The 17,371-nt window shown below is 49.3% G+C and overlaps 3 protein-coding genes across 12 annotated transcripts; 1 reads left to right on the top strand and 2 right to left on the bottom strand.

The window, feature by feature from the left end:
* Positions 1-1,429: 1,429 nt before the first annotated feature.
* Positions 1,430-3,358, bottom strand: LTB (lymphotoxin beta). Of its 3 annotated transcripts, XM_036875600.2 has the most exons (4): positions 3,184-3,358; positions 2,682-2,733; positions 2,433-2,504; positions 1,430-2,044 (listed from the first exon to the last, which is right to left on the bottom strand). In XM_036875600.2, the coding sequence occupies exons 1-4, from the start codon at positions 3,343-3,345 to the stop codon at positions 1,590-1,592; spliced, it is 741 nt and encodes a 246-aa protein (XP_036731495.2). In that variant the 5' UTR covers positions 3,346-3,358; the 3' UTR covers positions 1,430-1,589. The 3 variants fall into 3 exon arrangements, with proteins under 3 accessions (XP_036731495.2, XP_036731496.2, XP_036731497.1); XM_036875601.2 differs by lacking the exon at positions 2,433-2,504; XM_036875602.1 differs by lacking the exons at positions 1,430-2,044; positions 2,682-2,733.
* On the top strand, positions 2,502-8,313 carry LST1 (leukocyte specific transcript 1). Of its 6 annotated transcripts, none has more exons than XM_057493617.1 (7): positions 2,502-2,737; positions 3,075-3,130; positions 6,674-6,801; positions 7,191-7,289; positions 7,372-7,494; positions 7,586-7,608; positions 8,087-8,313. In XM_057493617.1, the coding sequence occupies exons 3-7, from the start codon at positions 6,774-6,776 to the stop codon at positions 8,234-8,236; spliced, it is 423 nt and encodes a 140-aa protein (XP_057349600.1). In that variant the 5' UTR covers positions 2,502-2,737; positions 3,075-3,130; positions 6,674-6,773; the 3' UTR covers positions 8,237-8,313. The 6 variants fall into 6 exon arrangements, with proteins under 6 accessions (XP_057349600.1, XP_057349599.1, XP_057349601.1 ...); XM_057493616.1 differs by having other exon boundaries at positions 8,066-8,313; XM_057493618.1 differs by lacking the exon at positions 7,372-7,494 and having other exon boundaries at positions 8,066-8,313.
* NCR3 (natural cytotoxicity triggering receptor 3) lies at positions 8,244-11,750 on the bottom strand. 3 transcript variants are annotated; one of them, XM_036875605.2, is made up of 4 exons: positions 11,229-11,750; positions 9,289-9,633; positions 9,015-9,122; positions 8,244-8,462 (listed from the first exon to the last, which is right to left on the bottom strand). In XM_036875605.2, the coding sequence occupies exons 1-4, from the start codon at positions 11,269-11,271 to the stop codon at positions 8,380-8,382; spliced, it is 579 nt and encodes a 192-aa protein (XP_036731500.1). In that variant the 5' UTR covers positions 11,272-11,750; the 3' UTR covers positions 8,244-8,379. The 3 variants fall into 3 exon arrangements, with proteins under 3 accessions (XP_036731500.1, XP_036731501.1, XP_036731499.1); XM_036875606.2 differs by lacking the exon at positions 8,244-8,462 and adding an exon at positions 8,504-8,904 and having other exon boundaries at positions 11,229-11,747; XM_036875604.2 differs by lacking the exon at positions 8,244-8,462 and having other exon boundaries at positions 8,514-9,122; positions 11,229-11,739.
* Positions 11,751-17,371: the final 5,621 nt, after the last annotated feature.

Genomic DNA, 17,371 nt, shown 5'->3' with positions numbered 1-17,371 from the left:
CGACCCTGGGAATTCCAACCCTAGCGGGGAAGTCCTGCAGCTCAGGTGCTCAGGTGAGATTTCCGGCTGGCTGCTGCAGCCTGAGAGCGAGCCTGGGAAGGGCCACATTCTCAGGCACCTGAATCACAGCCAAGGGACTTCCAGACATTAAGGCGTCTGGGCTCCAGATCGCCTGATCCTAGGCCCACCCCCACCCCACCCCACCCCCGCCAGTCCTGTCCTAACCATGCAAATTCAAACAGTGCAAATTTTCTGAATCTCACCTATCAAATGGAGATAGGAACACACACCACATACAGCACGGATAGAGAATCCCAACTACCTCAGGGCACCTAGCCTAGTGCTTGGCACTGTAAGCGCTCAGTAAATTCAGGCTTTTTCCCTTTACCCAGCCCCCAGCCTTTCCACCTCTCAGAGAATAGAATTGAAGAGATAGAAGAACATTTTAAAACAGGTATGAGATATGAGTGAAGAGCCCACATGCCAGCTGTCACTGATTTTCTGAGTTAATGATGAGGGGAGGGATAGGAGGTAGATGAAATGGAAAGAGAAAAGCACCCTTTCCTCTGATGAAAGCTCTCTGCATACAGAGTCAAGGACAAATAGGGAATCAGAAATGGAGACCTAGAGCGTGGGAGCCCCTGCTGAGCTCAAAAGGTAGGCTTTCCTTCCTGCCAGGTTTGCCAGGCAGGGGAAACTGTGTGGGGTGACCCACTGGATGACCTAGATAGGGCCTTGGGTTCCCCTCTAGGTCTGAAAGTCCATAGTGGTATGAGGGGGCTACTGTTACTCACCCCAGGGCCCCACACTTGCCCACTAATGGGGAGGGGACCTGAAGTGTGAACAAGTGGTGAGGACTTTCCCTCCCAGCCTGGACAAGGCCAGGTGGCATCAGATTTTCCTCCCTCCTCCCCAGGTTTTTTCTGATGCCCTCGGGCACTAGCCCCACCCCATCCTTCTCTCTCTCAAACACCTTTCCAAGTCTCTTTCAGCCTCCTCTCCTCCTGCCCAGTGAGCTGGGGCTCTTTCCTCAGAAAAGTTGACTGGGGGTAGTGGCTAAAGGGGTCTTCCAGCCTCTGCTATATCCAGGTTTTCTCGGAAGCTAGGCCCTCCCCTCCCCTGTAATAAGCCCTCTCTCTAACTGGAAAAGTGCAGGTCCAGTTAGATGGCTGCCCATGTGGCTTTGCGGGTCAGGAGATGGGTTTGAGGAGATCCCTGCTTTCTACCCTCCAATTTCCCCCATGCTGGGCAAAGCAGTTCAGAGGCAGGGGGTGGGTGAGACGTGCAGCCAGCCATCCCAGGGAGGAGAGGCCATACAAAGTGGTATGAATTGTTTCAAGTGACCAGAAAAACACAGACTATTTCACCAACACTTGTGTACCTAAATTAAGACATATTCACCTCTCAATATCTGTATTTGGCAGCCCTAATTTTTACATTCTTTATTTTTATCAGGCTCAAAATCAGTTTCCAAACAAACTCTTAACATTTTCCTCACAGCTGCGGGGCCCTGGTGTATGGGTCCCCAACATCTGGAATGATTCACACATCCCCACCATGCAGTCGTTTTCCCGGGAACGCGGCGGCCCTCACCCCACCATCACAGCCCCAAAGAAGGTCTTCCCTCTCCTATAATCCACCATATCGGGATGACTGATATTGACGTACACCCTCTCGTCCCTCCGGAGCTGCACCAGGCCGCCAAACCCCACGCTCGTGTACCAGAGGGGCCCGTACTCGTGCCTCCCCGCCGGGTCCAACACCGGAGTCACGGTCTCGGCGCCCTCGAGCAGCAGCTCAGGAGTCCCGGGCCCGTACGCGCCCCCCGTCCGGTACAGCCGGCTGCGCAGCGTGACCGAGTGGTCCGGAGGGCCCCCGCCGGCAGAGGGCGCCCGGCCCCGGTAGCCGATGTGACAGTAGAGGTAATAGAGGCCGTCCAGGGGGAGGGCCAGCCCTTCGGCGCCCGAGAACTGCGTCCCGCCCCTCAGAAACGCCTCTTCTTTCTTCGCCTCCCAGCCTATCCCTTGACGGTTGGTCCAAGCACCTGCGGAGAAAGGGGCCTGTCTGCTCTTGGGAATTTGATCCCGAGGGAGTCAGGCCCAAGACTTCGGGGAGGTGGGCATGAGGGAGAGTGGGGGGCTTTTAACCCGCTGCAAGAACCGAGCAGGGAGGGGGAGCGGGGCAATGGTGCTACCTCTGCCGTGAGTAAGCTGGAGACTGAGGGCACCTGGGTGTGCGGTGCGGAGCGCTGTGCTGGGGAGATCCAGGCCGGGTTTTGCCTGCTCCTGGAGGGAAGCAAGAAGCTGGGAAGGCGGCGCGAGCGGTGGTGAACAGGTGGAAAAGTAAGCATTGCAATAACAGAGCAAAGGGACCCTAATTGTGTGCTAGCAGAACTAGCACCCGTGGACTCTTCAAGTTAGTGAGATCCTTACTTATGATGTGGGCAGCCGGCAGCCTGGGGCTGAGATCGGTTTCTGCCTCGTTCTCTGGCAGCTCCTGGGACCCTGTTAGGGCAGAAGAGTCCAGGATTGGCAGCAGAACGGACACTCATGCATGGTCCCCCATCCAGGGATGGGGCACCTGGATTCGTGGAGGAAGAGAGTATCTGGGGATGCAGATGGGTAGGAGCTGGGCATCTCTGAGGGAGTGGAGTCGGGGAGAGGGAGATGGTCTGCACTTACCTGATCGCTGCTGGGCCTGGGCCTGCACTCCTGGATCAGCAGTCCCCGCTACCTGGGTGAGTGGGATCACAGTGTGCAGAGTTCAGTCTTAGCTGCTGCAAAGCCACCCCTCCTAACATAGACTTAAACTCCAGGCTTGAGGTTTCTCCAACCAGCCCCATGGCCAGCACAGATCTCCCTGGAAGGGAAAGCTAGCAAGGCATATGGACTCGGGTGGAGAGGTAGAGGCCTGCCTGAGTAGACAGTGCAGGCCTCTGTAGGGTGAGAGAGGCCTCTTGGGAAGAGGAGGGGTAATAGAGGCCACCAGGAATGGGATTGGAGACATCAGGACCCAACAGCATCACAGGACCTTGAAAAGAGCCAGCGAAGAGACTGACAAGATATCCCCACCAGGGACAGCCAAGCCAGCTGAGCAGGATGAGGCAAAAGACCCCCAGGCCTAGCCAGAGGTAAGTGAGCATCTGTAATGTGCAGCCCTCCCAGGCCCTTTGCAGGCACTCACCAGTCTTCCCTGCTCCTGGGGCACCAAGGCCAGCACAGCCAGGACAGTGATAGGCACAGCCAGCAGCAGGGTCACCAGGGAGGTGGCTCCTGCCACAGCCAGCAGGAGGCAGCCCTTACCCTGGGGCCTCCTACCCCGGCCCTCCAGTCCCAGTGCCCCCATTGAGACTGAGCCAAGGCCAAGGCAGGGGGGCTTTCATACCTCAGGGGTGGGGCTACCCCCTCCCCATAGACCCACACACCTGGCTGGGACTTTCCGCACACCCTGGCTCCCCTCACCCAGCTTCCTGTTTACCCAGAGCTAGGGTGGGGCAGCTGTATGCCTGGGTTCTCTGAACTGGGGAAGGAGTTGGGGTGAGGAGATAGGCTTTCAGGGTAGACCTGGAGGGGGCCTTAAACATCTGGCTCATCAGGGAGGGCAACTGAGACCCAGGGAGGGAAGGTAGCTTGCAGAAGGTCAGGCAGCAGAGCAGCAATGACATACAGAACTCCAGATTCCAGGGCAGTCAGCCTTCTCTACATCCCAGATGTAGGTGCTGGAGGGAGGGCTGCTTCCATGTCCCTGGGGTCAAGGTCTGGCATATGAGGACAAGAACTGGGGCCCTGGGGAATGTGCCCCCACACTGAACTGACCTCCTCCTGTCCCCTTGCACACCCCTAGCCCCCAGAGCTAGGCGAGAAAGGAGAGTTAAGTCAGTCCACAGCCATGACAGCTGAAGGGGGCCTCAGTCTCACTGCTGACTACTGACTCGCTGAGGAGGGATGGAAAGGAGCATTCCCTGCCTAGCTACACAGAGTGTAGGCAGATGAGTTCCGCCTCCACCCTCAAAGAGCTTCTAAGTCTAGAATGAGCCCCATCCATTTAGTAGGTGCTCCCTAAGTGTTTATGAATAACTGAAGGAAAGACAAATGAATGAGTAAGCAAAGCAAAGCAACAAGGATCCAACGAATGCCGTGGTAAACAGTGCAGCGGCTGCTGAAAGGAGGAAAGACCAGGTCCAAGGAAGTTGTAGGTGGTCCCAGATCATCTCCCTTTTTTTGGCATCTCTGTGTTCAGCGATAATAATTTAGATAATAATTTAGCTAATTTATAAGCAGCAGCCTGCCACTGAGCTACACACTGTGTATATAATAATTACTTCAATCCTGACAAAACCCTACAAGGAACTGAGGCACAGGGAACTTAAGGAACTTTAGAAAGTCACACAGTAGTGGCAGAGTCAAGATTTGAATCCAGGCAGTCTGACTCCAGAGCTTTGACCACAACACAGTTCAAAAACTGAGTCCTGGACTCGGCATATGGACTCGGGTGGAGAGTGGACACTCATGCATGGTCCCTCATGTGCATTTCAATGTATGCAAATCTTGCCTTCTTCAGCACCCCACAAAAAGAAATGGATGCTGAACTCAAGTCAATGATAAGCATGGTAAAGGGTTTAGAGATAAAGTGTGCTAATATCTGCAACTTTGAAAGGTGTAGAAAAACAAGGTGGATTGATATGTGATAAGGCAAATATAGGAAAATGTTAATTGTAGAATCCATGGTAGGGATATTTGTTTACTGTACAATTCTTTCAACTTTTTTCTGTTTGAACATTTCAATAATAAAATGTGGAAAAAAAAAAACCTGACTATTATTCTACTGAGTATGCTGCATAGGGAACATTGTGGGTTGGAGGATGGGGAGGAAGTAGAAGTAAGTTTCTAAATTTGGAGAAGGAAATGCAAATGCATGTGGACCCAGCACCAGATCTCCACACCCACCCCTTGCTTCCACAGGAGCTCCCTAGTTTTCTCCCTCCTCAAGGACTGGGTGTGCGATTCTCTAAAACCCATCTCCCTCTCCATGACGGTGCCATTAAAAGGCCTTTGTCCAGCTTTCTGTCTGGAGGGCTTTGGATCACTGCCCTTATTAACTTTTGTGTTTGACATCAGAATGCTACCTCCTGTAAGAATCCACCTGGATTGCCCACACCTCTCTTCCCAGCACCACCTTTTCATCAACTTGCTGTCCTAGATCTAACAGCAAGGTTCATGTAGACCTAGCCTGGCTGCCTCTGACTGTCCTGTTAATCAGTCATCCAAGCATCCTGCTAGATTCAGCCCCAGAACACTGGGCAAGCTACCATCAAAACACCACAGCTCCCAGTCTGATATGGGAGCCTGCCAATACGCCCATACACATACACCAAAATTGTGAGGTCTCAGCAAGGCAGTGTGATGGGTAATAGGGGAAAAATTAATCAGGGAAGGTGCCAGGAGGTAAACATTCATTGATTACACACACGATCAATAGGATGGCTGGAGCTGAGGGGCATTACAGGCTAACTTACAGTTCCAGGAGTCTGAAAGGAACGATGTTGTAACCGTAACCCTCAAAGCGTAACTTCCTCTCCTAGTGATGCTGGGGAGCCAGGCTGGGGGAGAAAGTGAAGGCAGAGCAGAGGCAGTAACATCTGAAATGGCAACACTTCTCTTCACCCAGGCAGCTCAGGCCTGTCTGGCGTCTATCTACTCACAGGCCACAGGCTCTGGATAAGTTGGGAGAAAGCAGGGCCCCTGGTCAAGGAAACTGGGGCAGGGGATGTGGATGGGGGTGGAAGTCACACCCCAGAGTGAGGTGAGGCAAAGATGAGGGAAGGGAGGATACAGCTTTGAGGTTCCCAAGACTCTGGGGCAGTCCTCAGCTCTGCCTCTGTCTCTGTTCTCCAGAGAAATTAAAAACAATCCACCTCTACCCCCACTGCCCCTGATGGCCCTCCTCTCCACCTGTGCTTCTGGTCCCCATCCCCTCCACACACACCCCAGCATTCCTCTTGAACACAGGATCTCAGCTTCCAGCCCCTGGTCTCTGGCTCTGAGGTTAAGTCAGCAGCCTCCTCTTTGCCCTCAAACAGGAACCAGTGGTTGTAGGGCAGGAAGTTATGGGGAAGAAGTAGAGGGGAAGTATGGGGCCCCTGACACTCCTCTTTGTCCCACTTCGGCCCCAGCTGTATCTGCCCGTGGGAAGTGGCTTTCCACACCAGTCAACTAGGGCCCGCTCTCCTGTGTCGCTCTAAGGGAGCAGCCCCAGCTCCCAGGCAGCACTGGACACCACTCCTATTTTTCCACCAGTCCCCCCACACACTCCAGATCCTGGCTCCTGCTCCTCCATCAGCCCCCTCACCAGAACGTAGAACTATCCAGTGCTAGAGATGCCCCTCTGAACCACCTGGCCAGCCTCAGGCAGAGGAAAGGGGTGTGGGCTCTGCAGCTAGGCAGAGTTGGCCTTGAACCTCAGCACTGCTCTTCTGGGCTGGATGTCCTTATATGGTCCAGGCTTGAGTTTCAGGTTCCTCACCAGGAAAATGGGCACCATAAATACCCTACATTGTAGGGATTAGCAGTGATGAAGGGAAAGTGCCCGGTTCTGGGTTGGCACATAAGTGAAGCTCCTCAGCCCAGGGTGGGGGAAATGGGATGATTGTAACAGAGGGCCCTGCACTTCACAGATGAGGAACTTGAGGCACGTGACTCACCCCAGGCCATTTAGCCCAGCAGAACAAGGGCTAAGTTTCCTGACCTCCAGGCCAGTCTTCAGTGCCTGACCTAATGGCAGTTTGTGAGACACAGAATAATGGTAAGGTAACCCTCTGCACAGAGATGGTTGTGGGTGCAGAGAGAATAATGGGTCAAAAGTGGTGCGTGCTGTTCATGAGTAGGTAGCCAGGGCCTCTCGGGACCAGCTGATGTGGGCAGGAAAGTGACTTCACCAGGAGGCCCCAGGACAGCAGGATGGCAGTGGGAAGCCTCTGAGGGGTGTGCTGCCTTGGGGATGGGTAAGGTCGCCGATGAGGGCTGGATACCTCTGGTAGGAGTGAGACGACTCAATCTGGGATGAAGAATCTCAGTAGGTTTTTCTGTCTCTCAAAGAGTTGGAGAGAGGGGCTGAGACACCCATGGCCAACCAGGAGATGGGTAAGCTGAAGAGAGAAGCAGGGCCTCTGCGATTTACCTCTTTCCCTGCAGGTATATGCCCTTATCTATATGGGGGCTTGGTACTGGAGGGGCTCCTGCTCCTGGCTGTGGTTATTCTGTTCGCCTGCCTGTGTCGGACCCAGCGGAGAGGTGAGTCCTACCTTCTCCTCCCTCGCTCACCCCACAGCCTTGCCCCATGTGGCCCCACCCACACCCTTTCCTACTTTCCCAGAAGTCCCCAGCCATCCGCACACGCTCTGGGTGAGGAAGGTGGTAGAAGTCGGTGGGAGAGGGAAGGGGAGAGTGTCCAGAGAGGCCAGGACTTGGGCCACGGGAACCACAGGGAAGTCAGCTGGTGAGGAAACACCCCCTGGGGGTGGGGGGTGAGGGAGGAGGAGCTGGAAGATGCAATGGGAGGGCTGCTAAGCTGCTGCTTTTTTTTCCAGTGAGGAGGCTGGAGAGGACCTGGGTGAGTCTGAGGGCAGGGAAGGGGTCAGTGGGCACAAGATGGGACTGAGGGCTGAGAAATGGACAAGGGAAGAGAAGGCAGGAGCATGAAGTCAGAGAAAAAAAGAAGCAGAAGAAAGCAAATGAGGAGAGAGGAAAGAAATGGTGTAGAGAGAGGAGAGGGAATGAGACCAAAGGAAGAGAGGAAGGAATGAGAGAGACACAGAGATGAATGGTGCAAGAGAAAAGCAGAAAATGAAAGAGGCACAGAGAAACCAAGAGAAAAGGAGAATAAAAATAGGAGGGGTGAACTTGAGAGATGGGAAACACAGAGAAGGGGCAGTGGAATAAAAGAAGAGGAGTTTAGACCGCAGAGAGGCTGCCGAGCAGTGTGGGAACAGAGTGGGAGCGGAGGAGGCAATGAGGGAGAGAGGGTGCTGGGCCTCACAGGAAAAGGCCAAGAGAGGGCTCCTCCCCAGCACCTTGTGCCCGGGCCCCAGGCCCAGCTCTCCGAGCAGGAGCTCCACTATGCATCTCTGCTGAGGCTGCCAGAGCCCTGCCGGGAGGAGCCTACCCTCAACAACAGGAAAGTCTCCAAGGAGGACCCCAGCACCGACTACGCCTGCATTGCCAAGAACAAACCCACCTGAGCACCCCCAGTGACCTCCCTCTTCCAGGCGGGAGGTCAGGGCCATCTGTGGTTCACCCAGTAAAGACAACGATCTCACCACCGTCTGTGTCTCAGGCTCCTCAGTCCAGCTCAAGCCCTGGTCAACGTGGCCACCATCAAAACTTAAGCGACGTATCCTCCCATCCACTCTGGGGTCAAGTCATGATATGTTGGGTGAAAAAAGGTGTTCAGGGACCTGAGCTTCCCTGAAAACCAGAAAAGAGTATTTATCTATGAGCCTGGCTGGCATGGGAAGGTTGACAAGCAGGGCTAATCAGATCTGATACTCCCTGTTTCTCAGGAAAATGAGACTCAGCCTCCTGGGCTCGGGCGAGGAGGGTGTGTTGAGCCCCAGGATGGTGGTGGGAGGGGACTCTAGGCTTGATGACTGAGAAGCTCCCTCCTCAGACCATTCTAGCCCAGACTTTGTAGAAGGGAGAGTTAAGAGTAAGGGGACCCCAAGAGAGGCATATTGGGGCATCTGGAGAATGGAAGAAGAAATACATGAGATTCATAAGAAGGAATTAGTGGTTGGGCAGAGAGGGCTTTATTGGAGTCTCTTAAAGAGAGCTGTGATCACTGAGGTCTGAAATCACACTCATCAGAGGCCATTCAAGGAGTGGCAATGTGTTTCCAGGTGACAGTGGCCTGGTGGAGAGATGGCAGGAGTCACTGTGCTGTAGCCCTCCTTGTCCTCTTGATCTCTGTCTCCCCCTCCTCCAGCTCTCTTCTGCCATTGCCCTGGCTCCATAGCTCACATTTGCCTTGGTAATAGATGGTGCTGCTTACGGCCACAGAGAGAAAGCTGAAGGCATAGAATCCAGCCCGGAGGAGGAGGACTGTGCTGTCCCCTAGCTGAGAAGGTCCTGTATGTAGGCAGTGAAGAAAAAGGGTTTGATAAGGAGGGCCCTGGGGAGGAAGCATGCACAAGCTCATGGAGGGACAGAGGGCAGAGGACCTTAAGTAAGGTACTCCCAGCTTCCAGGGTGAGACGGACCTCTAGCTGAAGAGAACAGTCCCTCTGTGCCTCACCTTTCTCCACCACCAGTAGAGTTCCATTCCCTGTTCCTACACCCAGGCCCAGCACCTCCACCTTGCACACATAGACCCCGGCATCACACTCTTGGGTATTCCAGATGTGCAGCTCAGCCTGGTGGTCACAGAGGAATCGGGAAGAGGCAAGAGGGGCCAGGCGGCCCCTGAACTCGGGTGTCCCATTCTTCACTTCCTTCCCTGGGGCCACCTTGTCCCGGTACCATGCGACAGAGCCAATAGCCAGTCTCCCTCGGCTGGCATTGAAGGAGCAGGGCAAGAAGGCAGCAGTGCCTTCCTGGGTATGAATCTCAGCGGGCTGGGACACCCAGAGAGCACAGAATCCTGGAGGACAGAGAGAAGACCTGTAGAAAATGCCTCCTCAATTACTCCAAGGAGAAAGCTTGCAGTAGACTATTCCAGCTGTCCCTCCACCCACAGAGGGCCACAGGGGCAAGTACTTTGGGTGCCTCATTAAATTCTTTCCTCTTTACCAACCTAATTTCTTAACATTACTTATTAAACAGTTTTTCAAACTCTTTCCTATACCAGCTCTCATCTTCTCCCTCTACCACCATTCTTCCGCTGCATTCACTAGTAACATCTCCCTGGAATATACTGTCACAGTGTAACTGCAGCTCATTAATGAATGTGGCTGCCTAGCAAACTAATATCATTAACTATATGATTCCCAGTAGTATTTTAGTGCTAATACATTTTATATTATACCTTTGCTGCTTTGTTTTTTGTTAAAGAGCATTAACTAATTAAATCTTCAGGCTAAGATGTGGCTGATACAGTTGACCCTTGAGCGACAATGGGTTTGAGCTACACAGGTCTGCTTATATGCAGATTTTTCCAATAAATATACTGGAAAATTACCTGGAAATATTTGATATTTTGAAAAAACATTTTCTTATCTTACTTTATTGTAAGAATACAGGATATAATACATACAACATACAAAATATGTGTTACTCAACCGTTTATGTTACCCTAAGGTTTCCTGTTAACAGTAGGCTATTAGTATTTAAATTTGGAGGGAGTCAAAGTTATACCCAGATTTTTTACTGTTCAGAGCATTAGCACTCCTAGCCCCCATATTAGCACCCCTACCTCCCACATTTCTAGAATTACATTCTGTAATTGCTTGAGATCCTTATTTAACTCATCCAAATTGATGAATTAAACCCATTTTTAAAACCCCCGATTAAATTCTGTAGTTGGTGAAATTTACCATTTTTCTAATTTTGTGGTTCTTAAGCTTGAGAGCACAGCAGAATCACCTGGAGTGTTTGTTAAAACAGATTATTGGGCCCCACTTCCAGAGTTTTCTGTTCAGTGGGTCTGGAGTAGAGCCTGAGAATTTGACCCAGGTTCCCAGCTGATGCTGAAGCTGTGGGTCTGGAGTCTGCACTGAATTTAGTTAATGGATATATCTGATAGTTAAGATCTCTCAGTTAATTAAAAATCAGTTTTACAAAGAACCTTACCTTAGATTTAATTAGGTCTCCCAAACTCTTAATTATATCTAGACCACAGATAATAAACCTTGTTTAATAGGCTTATTAAATTCATCAAATTAGAACTGACCCCTTAAAAAAATTGACCCCTTCCTTCAAGCCCTTTTTACTGGCTCTTTATACTTTATTTGGAAGGTGGCTGAGAAGAAAAGCGCTCTGGGATGGAAGCTTGGGAGTGACCCTCCCAGTGGATGACAGGGAGACCTGGAGGGACTATGACCCAGTAAAATTACTGTACAGGGGGCCCCACCTACTCCCACTCTCCTTTCCTTGCCACTCCCCTCGGGGCTCAATGTTCAGGCCCCACTCCCCCCTCACCACACGAAAACTGCTCCCCTGGGACATTAGGTTCAGCCCCCTCCCTGCTCCCTTCTCCTAGCCCCATACCCCTCAGGGATCTGGGAGAAGCCCTCTCACCTGGATGGACCAAGATAAAGATGAGCAGCAGTATCCGGGCCATGTCAGAGGGTGTTCCAGTTGGCGAGGGGGACCTGAGCAGTAAGGTCTGGGGAGAGGAGTGACCCGCTACTTGTAAGCAGGCCTTTGGTCACCAGATGGCGGGGAGGACTTCCTATGAACACAGGGCTCAGATATCACTTGCCAAGGACCTCAGGTGTGTGGGGCCATGAAGAGGGAGGATGTCGCTGATGGCGATATCTGGGTCACTAGGTGGTGGGGGCAGCATGCGGACAGCTTGCCTAAGTGTTTGAGGGGGAGGGTGGAGCTTAAATGGCTCCTGATGATAGAGTGGGTAGGCGGGAGGGTGAGACCAGGATGTGGTTCCCCTGCCTTCTGAGGTTCAAGACCAACTCTTAACCCAGAATAAGCTGCCAGGAACCCTTTGGGCCCAGAGCTAACCTACTTCCCCTCCTCTGGGCTCAACAGCGCCCAGGCCCACCCCATCCATTCCCTTTCCTAGAGTCTGGCCCTCCGCTCCCCAGAGCTGCTCTAGAATTCTATACATCAGGGGATTAGGAGAAGCAGGCTGATCAGTGGTGGTGGCAGGAGGTTGCTAGAGACGCATTTGGAAGATGCATTTGCCTGGCAACCACCCAGTTACTTAGACAGCTGACCTGGGTGGTTCGGCTGCAGGCAGTGCAGTGGAAAGAAGTTTGGGCTCCCTCCTATTCAGATCTCCATTAAAGGAGTACATCTCTTGCAGAGGTTTGCTTTACCTAGTGCACTCTGCCGGACTTAGTATCCACATTACTCACAAGAATAAACTCATTCATTTATTACTTTGTTCATTATTTAGCTAATATTTATTGAGGAACTACAAAATTTCCATGATATGGAATGTATTTTTATAGACAGAAATCAAAGAAAGACATGTTGGGTTACAACTTTTTTTCTTTATATACGTGTTCCTACCTCTGTTTCACAATATACAGTCCTAGATTGTGCAGTTTCCAACCTCAGTTCCCACCCTCCAGGGAGCTGGAGTTTTTTTTTTGGGGGGACTCAGTTACCTTGCAGTTAAGAGAGCTAGCTTGGAGTCAGGCTTGGTTCAAATGCCTGCTCCCCACCACACTTATATCCTCTTAACCAAATTACTTAACTCCACCTAGATAAGTACACAAGCCACACAATCTAGGAAAGAATGACTCAGCCATTCCCCATCAGTGGAGTGGCTGCCACCTTGGTGCCCAGTAACCAGAGGGTGTGGGACTTAGGTGCCATGGCAAGGCAAGGGCTGCCCCCTGGTGGTCACAGAGCACACCACAGGATGGCTTTTTCAACAGGGCCTTTATTCAGCTTCTGCCCAGTCCCACCTTGCCTAGTACCATCAACAGCCCACCTGCACCCCAGAGAGTCAGTGTGGAGAAAATTGTCTCCTCTACTCAACTGTGAGAAGCCCACAGTTTGGGGAAAGAGGAGGGGTTATCACCAGTGAAGTGAGGGCTGAAGGTGCTGGAATTGGCAACTGGTCTGAGGATAAAATTTCATCCTTTCACAGTACACAATCACATGACACTACTCCATGTCCCAGGACAATGCGGCTTAGAAGTCAGGTCAGCCTAAGTTGGAGTCCTTATTTCCACCACTCATATATTTGTAAACTAGGAACAGCATCTGTCAACTCTCAGACCCCACTGGACAGGATGTTCAGTGTATGTTAGTCCCTAGATCCCCTCAAGTCCTTGGCTCAGATGACTGATGTTATAGCTCTATCTGAACTTAAGGGTATCTGGCTCTCTCCACTTAAGATTTCCAATACCTAATAGTGTTCTGGATTCCAAAGACAGTACTTAGGTGTGTTTTTTTTTTAAGTCCACCTAGAATAACTACCGGCATATATATGGACCCAAGAACCCCTTCCAATAACTCTGAGACTCTCTCAGGAACTTTAGCTGGGTATATGGGAACTGCTGTGCTCATCAGCTCAGTGGACACAAGGATGGAATTTTTCAAAAGAAACTACTTTTACCAAGGACTTGAGAGGAAAGGCAACAAATAGAAAAGTGTGAAGTGGATGTACATACATTGGGGTCTAACTTCTTTAACACCCAGTTGTGGGATGGCTTGAGGGTGGTCAGGACCAATAAACTACAACTCAGAGCTCAGAACCTTAAAAGAGGGGAAAACACAGAAGGGACTCTGCATTCCCAGCACAGGCGACCCATTTCACCTGGTGTTTTCTCCTCTAAGTGTTGGCAGGGGTGAGATGTGGGTGACTTCTCCTCTGGCCAAGTCCTTATAAATATTCTTCAACTAATTGGCAGTCCCAGGTTATACTTTCAACATCTGACTACACCTTCTCCCCTGAGTCTGTTAGTATCGAACTCCACCACCTTCAGTCTCTCCTTCTTGCTGTCATTGTCCAACCTCCCTTGAATTCACCAAGAGCTGGCACCTGACTTTCCAGATTCTTTTCCATTTCAACCTCTGCCATCTCTCTGGAAAACTTAATATCAATGCAAATGACATTTTAAAACACAGAGATATAATTACATACAGTAAAATGCACAGATCTTAAGCATCTTTTCATGTGTCTGTTGGCCATCTGAATTTCTTTTTTGGAGAACTGTCTGTTCAGCTCCTCTGCCCAGTTTGTGATCTCTTACAAATATATGTCCCCATGTAAATGACACTGCAATTGAGTTATAGATCATTTCCATTACCCCAGAAAATTTACTCATGAACCTTTTTTTTTTTTGGTATTATTAATCTACAATTACATGAGAACATTATGCTTACTAGGTTCCCCCCTTCCATTACAGTCACTGTCCATCAGCGTAGTAAGATGCTGTAGAATCACTACTTGTCTTCTCTGTGTTGCACAGCCCTCCCCATGCCTCCCCCCACATTATACATGCTAATCGTAATGCTCCCTTTCTTCCCCCCCTTTATCCCTCCCTTCCCACCCATCCTTCCCAGTCCCTTTCCCTTTGGTAACTAACTGTGAGCCCATTCTTGGGTTCTGTGATTCTGCTGCTGTTCTGTTCCTTCAGTTTTTCTTTCTTCTTATACTCTACAGATGAGTGAAATCATTTGGTACTTGTCTTTCTCCGCCTGGCTCATTTCACTGAGCATAATACCCTCTAGCTCCATCCATGTTGTTGCAAATGGTAGGATTTGTTTTCTTCTTATGGTTGAATAATATTCCATTGTGTATATGTACCACATCTTCTTTATCCATTCATCTACTGTTGGACACTTAGGTTGCTTCCATTTCTTGGCTATTGTAAATAGTGCTGCCATAAACATAGGGGTGCATCTGTCTTTTTCAAACTGGGCTGCTGTATTCCTAGGGTAAATTCCTAGAAGTGGAATTCCTGGGTCAAATGGTATTTCTATTTTTAGCTTTTTGAGGAACCTCCATACTGCTTTCCACAATGGTTGAACTAATTTACATCCCCACCAGCAGTATAGAAGGGTTCCCCTTTCTCCACAAGCTTGCCAACATTTGTTGTTGTTTGTCTTTTGGATGGTGGCAATCCTTACTGGTGTGAGGTGATAACTCATTGTGGTTTTAATTTGCATTTCTCTGATAACTAGCGATGTGAAGCATCTTTTCATGTGTCTGTTGGCCATCTGAATTTCTCTTTTGGAGAACTGTCTGTTCAGCTCCTCTGCCCATTTTTTTATTGGATTATTTACTTTTTGTTTGTTGAGGTGCGTGAGCTCTTTATATATTTTGGATGTCAACCAAAATATCTGTCATTTATCAGATCTGTCATTTATGAATATATTCTCCCATACTGTAGGATACCTTTTTGTTCTATTGATGGTGTCCTTCGTTGTACAGAAGCTTTTCAGCTTGATATAGTCCCACTTGTTCATTTTTGCTTTTGTTTCCCTTGCCCAGGAAGATATGTTCATGCAGAAGTCACTCATGTTTATGTCCAAGAGATTTTTGCCTATGTTTTTTTCTAAGTTTTATGGCTTCATGACTTACATTCAGGTCTATGATCCATTTCAAATTTACTTTTGTGTATGGGGTTAGACAGTGATCCAGTTTCATTCTCTTACATGTAGTTGTTCAGTTTTGCCAACACCAGCTGTTGAAGAGGCTGTCATTTCCCCATTGTATGTCCATGGCTCCTTTATCATGTATTAATTGACCATATGTTTGGGTTATAGAGCTTGAAGTTGGGTAGTGAGATTCCCCCCCACTTTATTCTTCCTTCTCAGGATTGCTTTGGCTATTTGGGGTCTTTGGTGGTTCCATATGAATTTCTGATCATGAACCTTTTTGGTCAATCCCTTCGCCCTCCCAGAAGCAACCACTGATTTATACCCCTGTAGGTGAACTTCATATAGATGGAATCATATGATATGAACTCATGTACCCGGCTTCCTTCATTTTGTGTAATGTCTATGAGATCCATCTATGTTGTTGCTTGCATCAGTAGCTGGTTCCTTTTCACTGCTGAGTGGTATTCCTTCATATGGACATACCACATGTTTATCCACTCACCTGATGATGTGCAATTGGTTTGTTTGTTTCTTTCTTTTCTTCCCTTCCTTCTTCCCTCCCTCCTCCCCCTTCCCTTCCTTCCTTTTTACTGTCATGAATAAATCTTCTATGAACATTGTTGTACATGTTTTGTAAATGCCTTTCCAATACAATGATTTCATAATTGCTTCACCTTGTCCACTCCACCCACCACCTTGACTCTACATGACCTACACCTTGGATCTTGTCACTGTGGCAGCTGTTCCACTTTGAACTCCTACCTCATCTTTCACAGGGACAGAAAAGCAATCAGGCCTGAGTCCCTCCAGACTTCTGTACCATACACATGTGCTTTCACACAGTTCTCCTGTTGGAGGACTTTTAGTTGTTTCTCTCACTTTCATTCAACAAACATTAAACATCTCCCATGGGCTTACCTAGGCAATCCTGTCACAGCCCCAGTCTTAACTACTGTTTATTCTCTGTCAGGTTCCCAATCTATATCTCCATCTTAGTCTACACTTTCACTTCAGGCCTCTTTCTTGAGGTCTGAGTCCAGTATACCTAACTGTCCTCTAGACATCTCTTCCAGAATGTTCTATGAGCTTTTCAAAATCATCACTGTCCACCCAAACCAGGTCAGCCTCCTATATTTCCTGTCTCAATGAATGGAAACAATCTACCCAGTCACTTTTTTTAAAAACTTGCGATTTATCCTATTCTGCATTCTGCCTCAATTCCCCCATCCAAACAATCTCCCAGTTCTGTCCATTATACCTCTGAAATATCTCAGGTATCTTTCCCTACCTCTTAATTCTCACTGCTAGGTAACTTCTTCGATGGATAGTGTGATTTCTTCTCAGTATTCATTCCAGGCCTCCCTCTGCATCAAGGTTCATCCATCTATTCAACAATGCTTTCACTGAGTGCCTTCCACATGCCAGATGCCCTATCTCCATCTTCTCTTAACTCTTTCCTCACCTCTCTCCTATATCTCCCGCATGTCTGTCCACAACTCTATCTCACCATCTTTATTCGTATCACTTGTTTCTTCCCAATCTCTACTCACACCCTACATATTTCCACACATCACTCTCTCTCTCCACACACATACATCTATCTGCTTATTCACTAATTCATTCATTCAACAAAGTGAGCACCTTCCATGTGACAGATACCCTATCTCTCATTATTCCTTTCTTTCTCTTCCCTGAATCCTTTCCACATCTCCTTTGCCTCCTGTCTTCCTCCAAGTTTTTAACCCTTACTCTCCCCATCAGCACACCTCTTTCCCCCACCCCATCTCACTGAGTGAAAGAATGAACCAAGGCTCATGCGGCACTGCCCTCTTCCCTCTGGGGGCCAGATCTCCCTTCCACTGAAAAGCCTTCTCTGACTCAGCCTGGCTGACTGGGACTACTCACATTTTCCCTCAGCCTCTCTGTGCAAGGATCCTTTTATCAAAAAAATTAATCCACAATATTAGAGGAAAACTTTAATTCACATCCCTCAGAAACTGATAAATCAAACAGGCAAACAGAAGAATGAAACTGACAATTAACAAGCTTGAGCTCATGGAAATATGTAGGATCTTAGAAAAAACAGGAGGTACACATTCTTTTCAGGTGCACACAGACATTTAGAAAAAAAAATCAGAATA

Source organism: Manis pentadactyla, chromosome 16, assembly GCF_030020395.1.
Source record: "Manis pentadactyla isolate mManPen7 chromosome 16, mManPen7.hap1, whole genome shotgun sequence".
Taxonomy (NCBI): domain Eukaryota; kingdom Metazoa; phylum Chordata; class Mammalia; order Pholidota; family Manidae; genus Manis; species Manis pentadactyla.
This window is presented reverse-complemented; position numbering and strand designations above follow the sequence as displayed.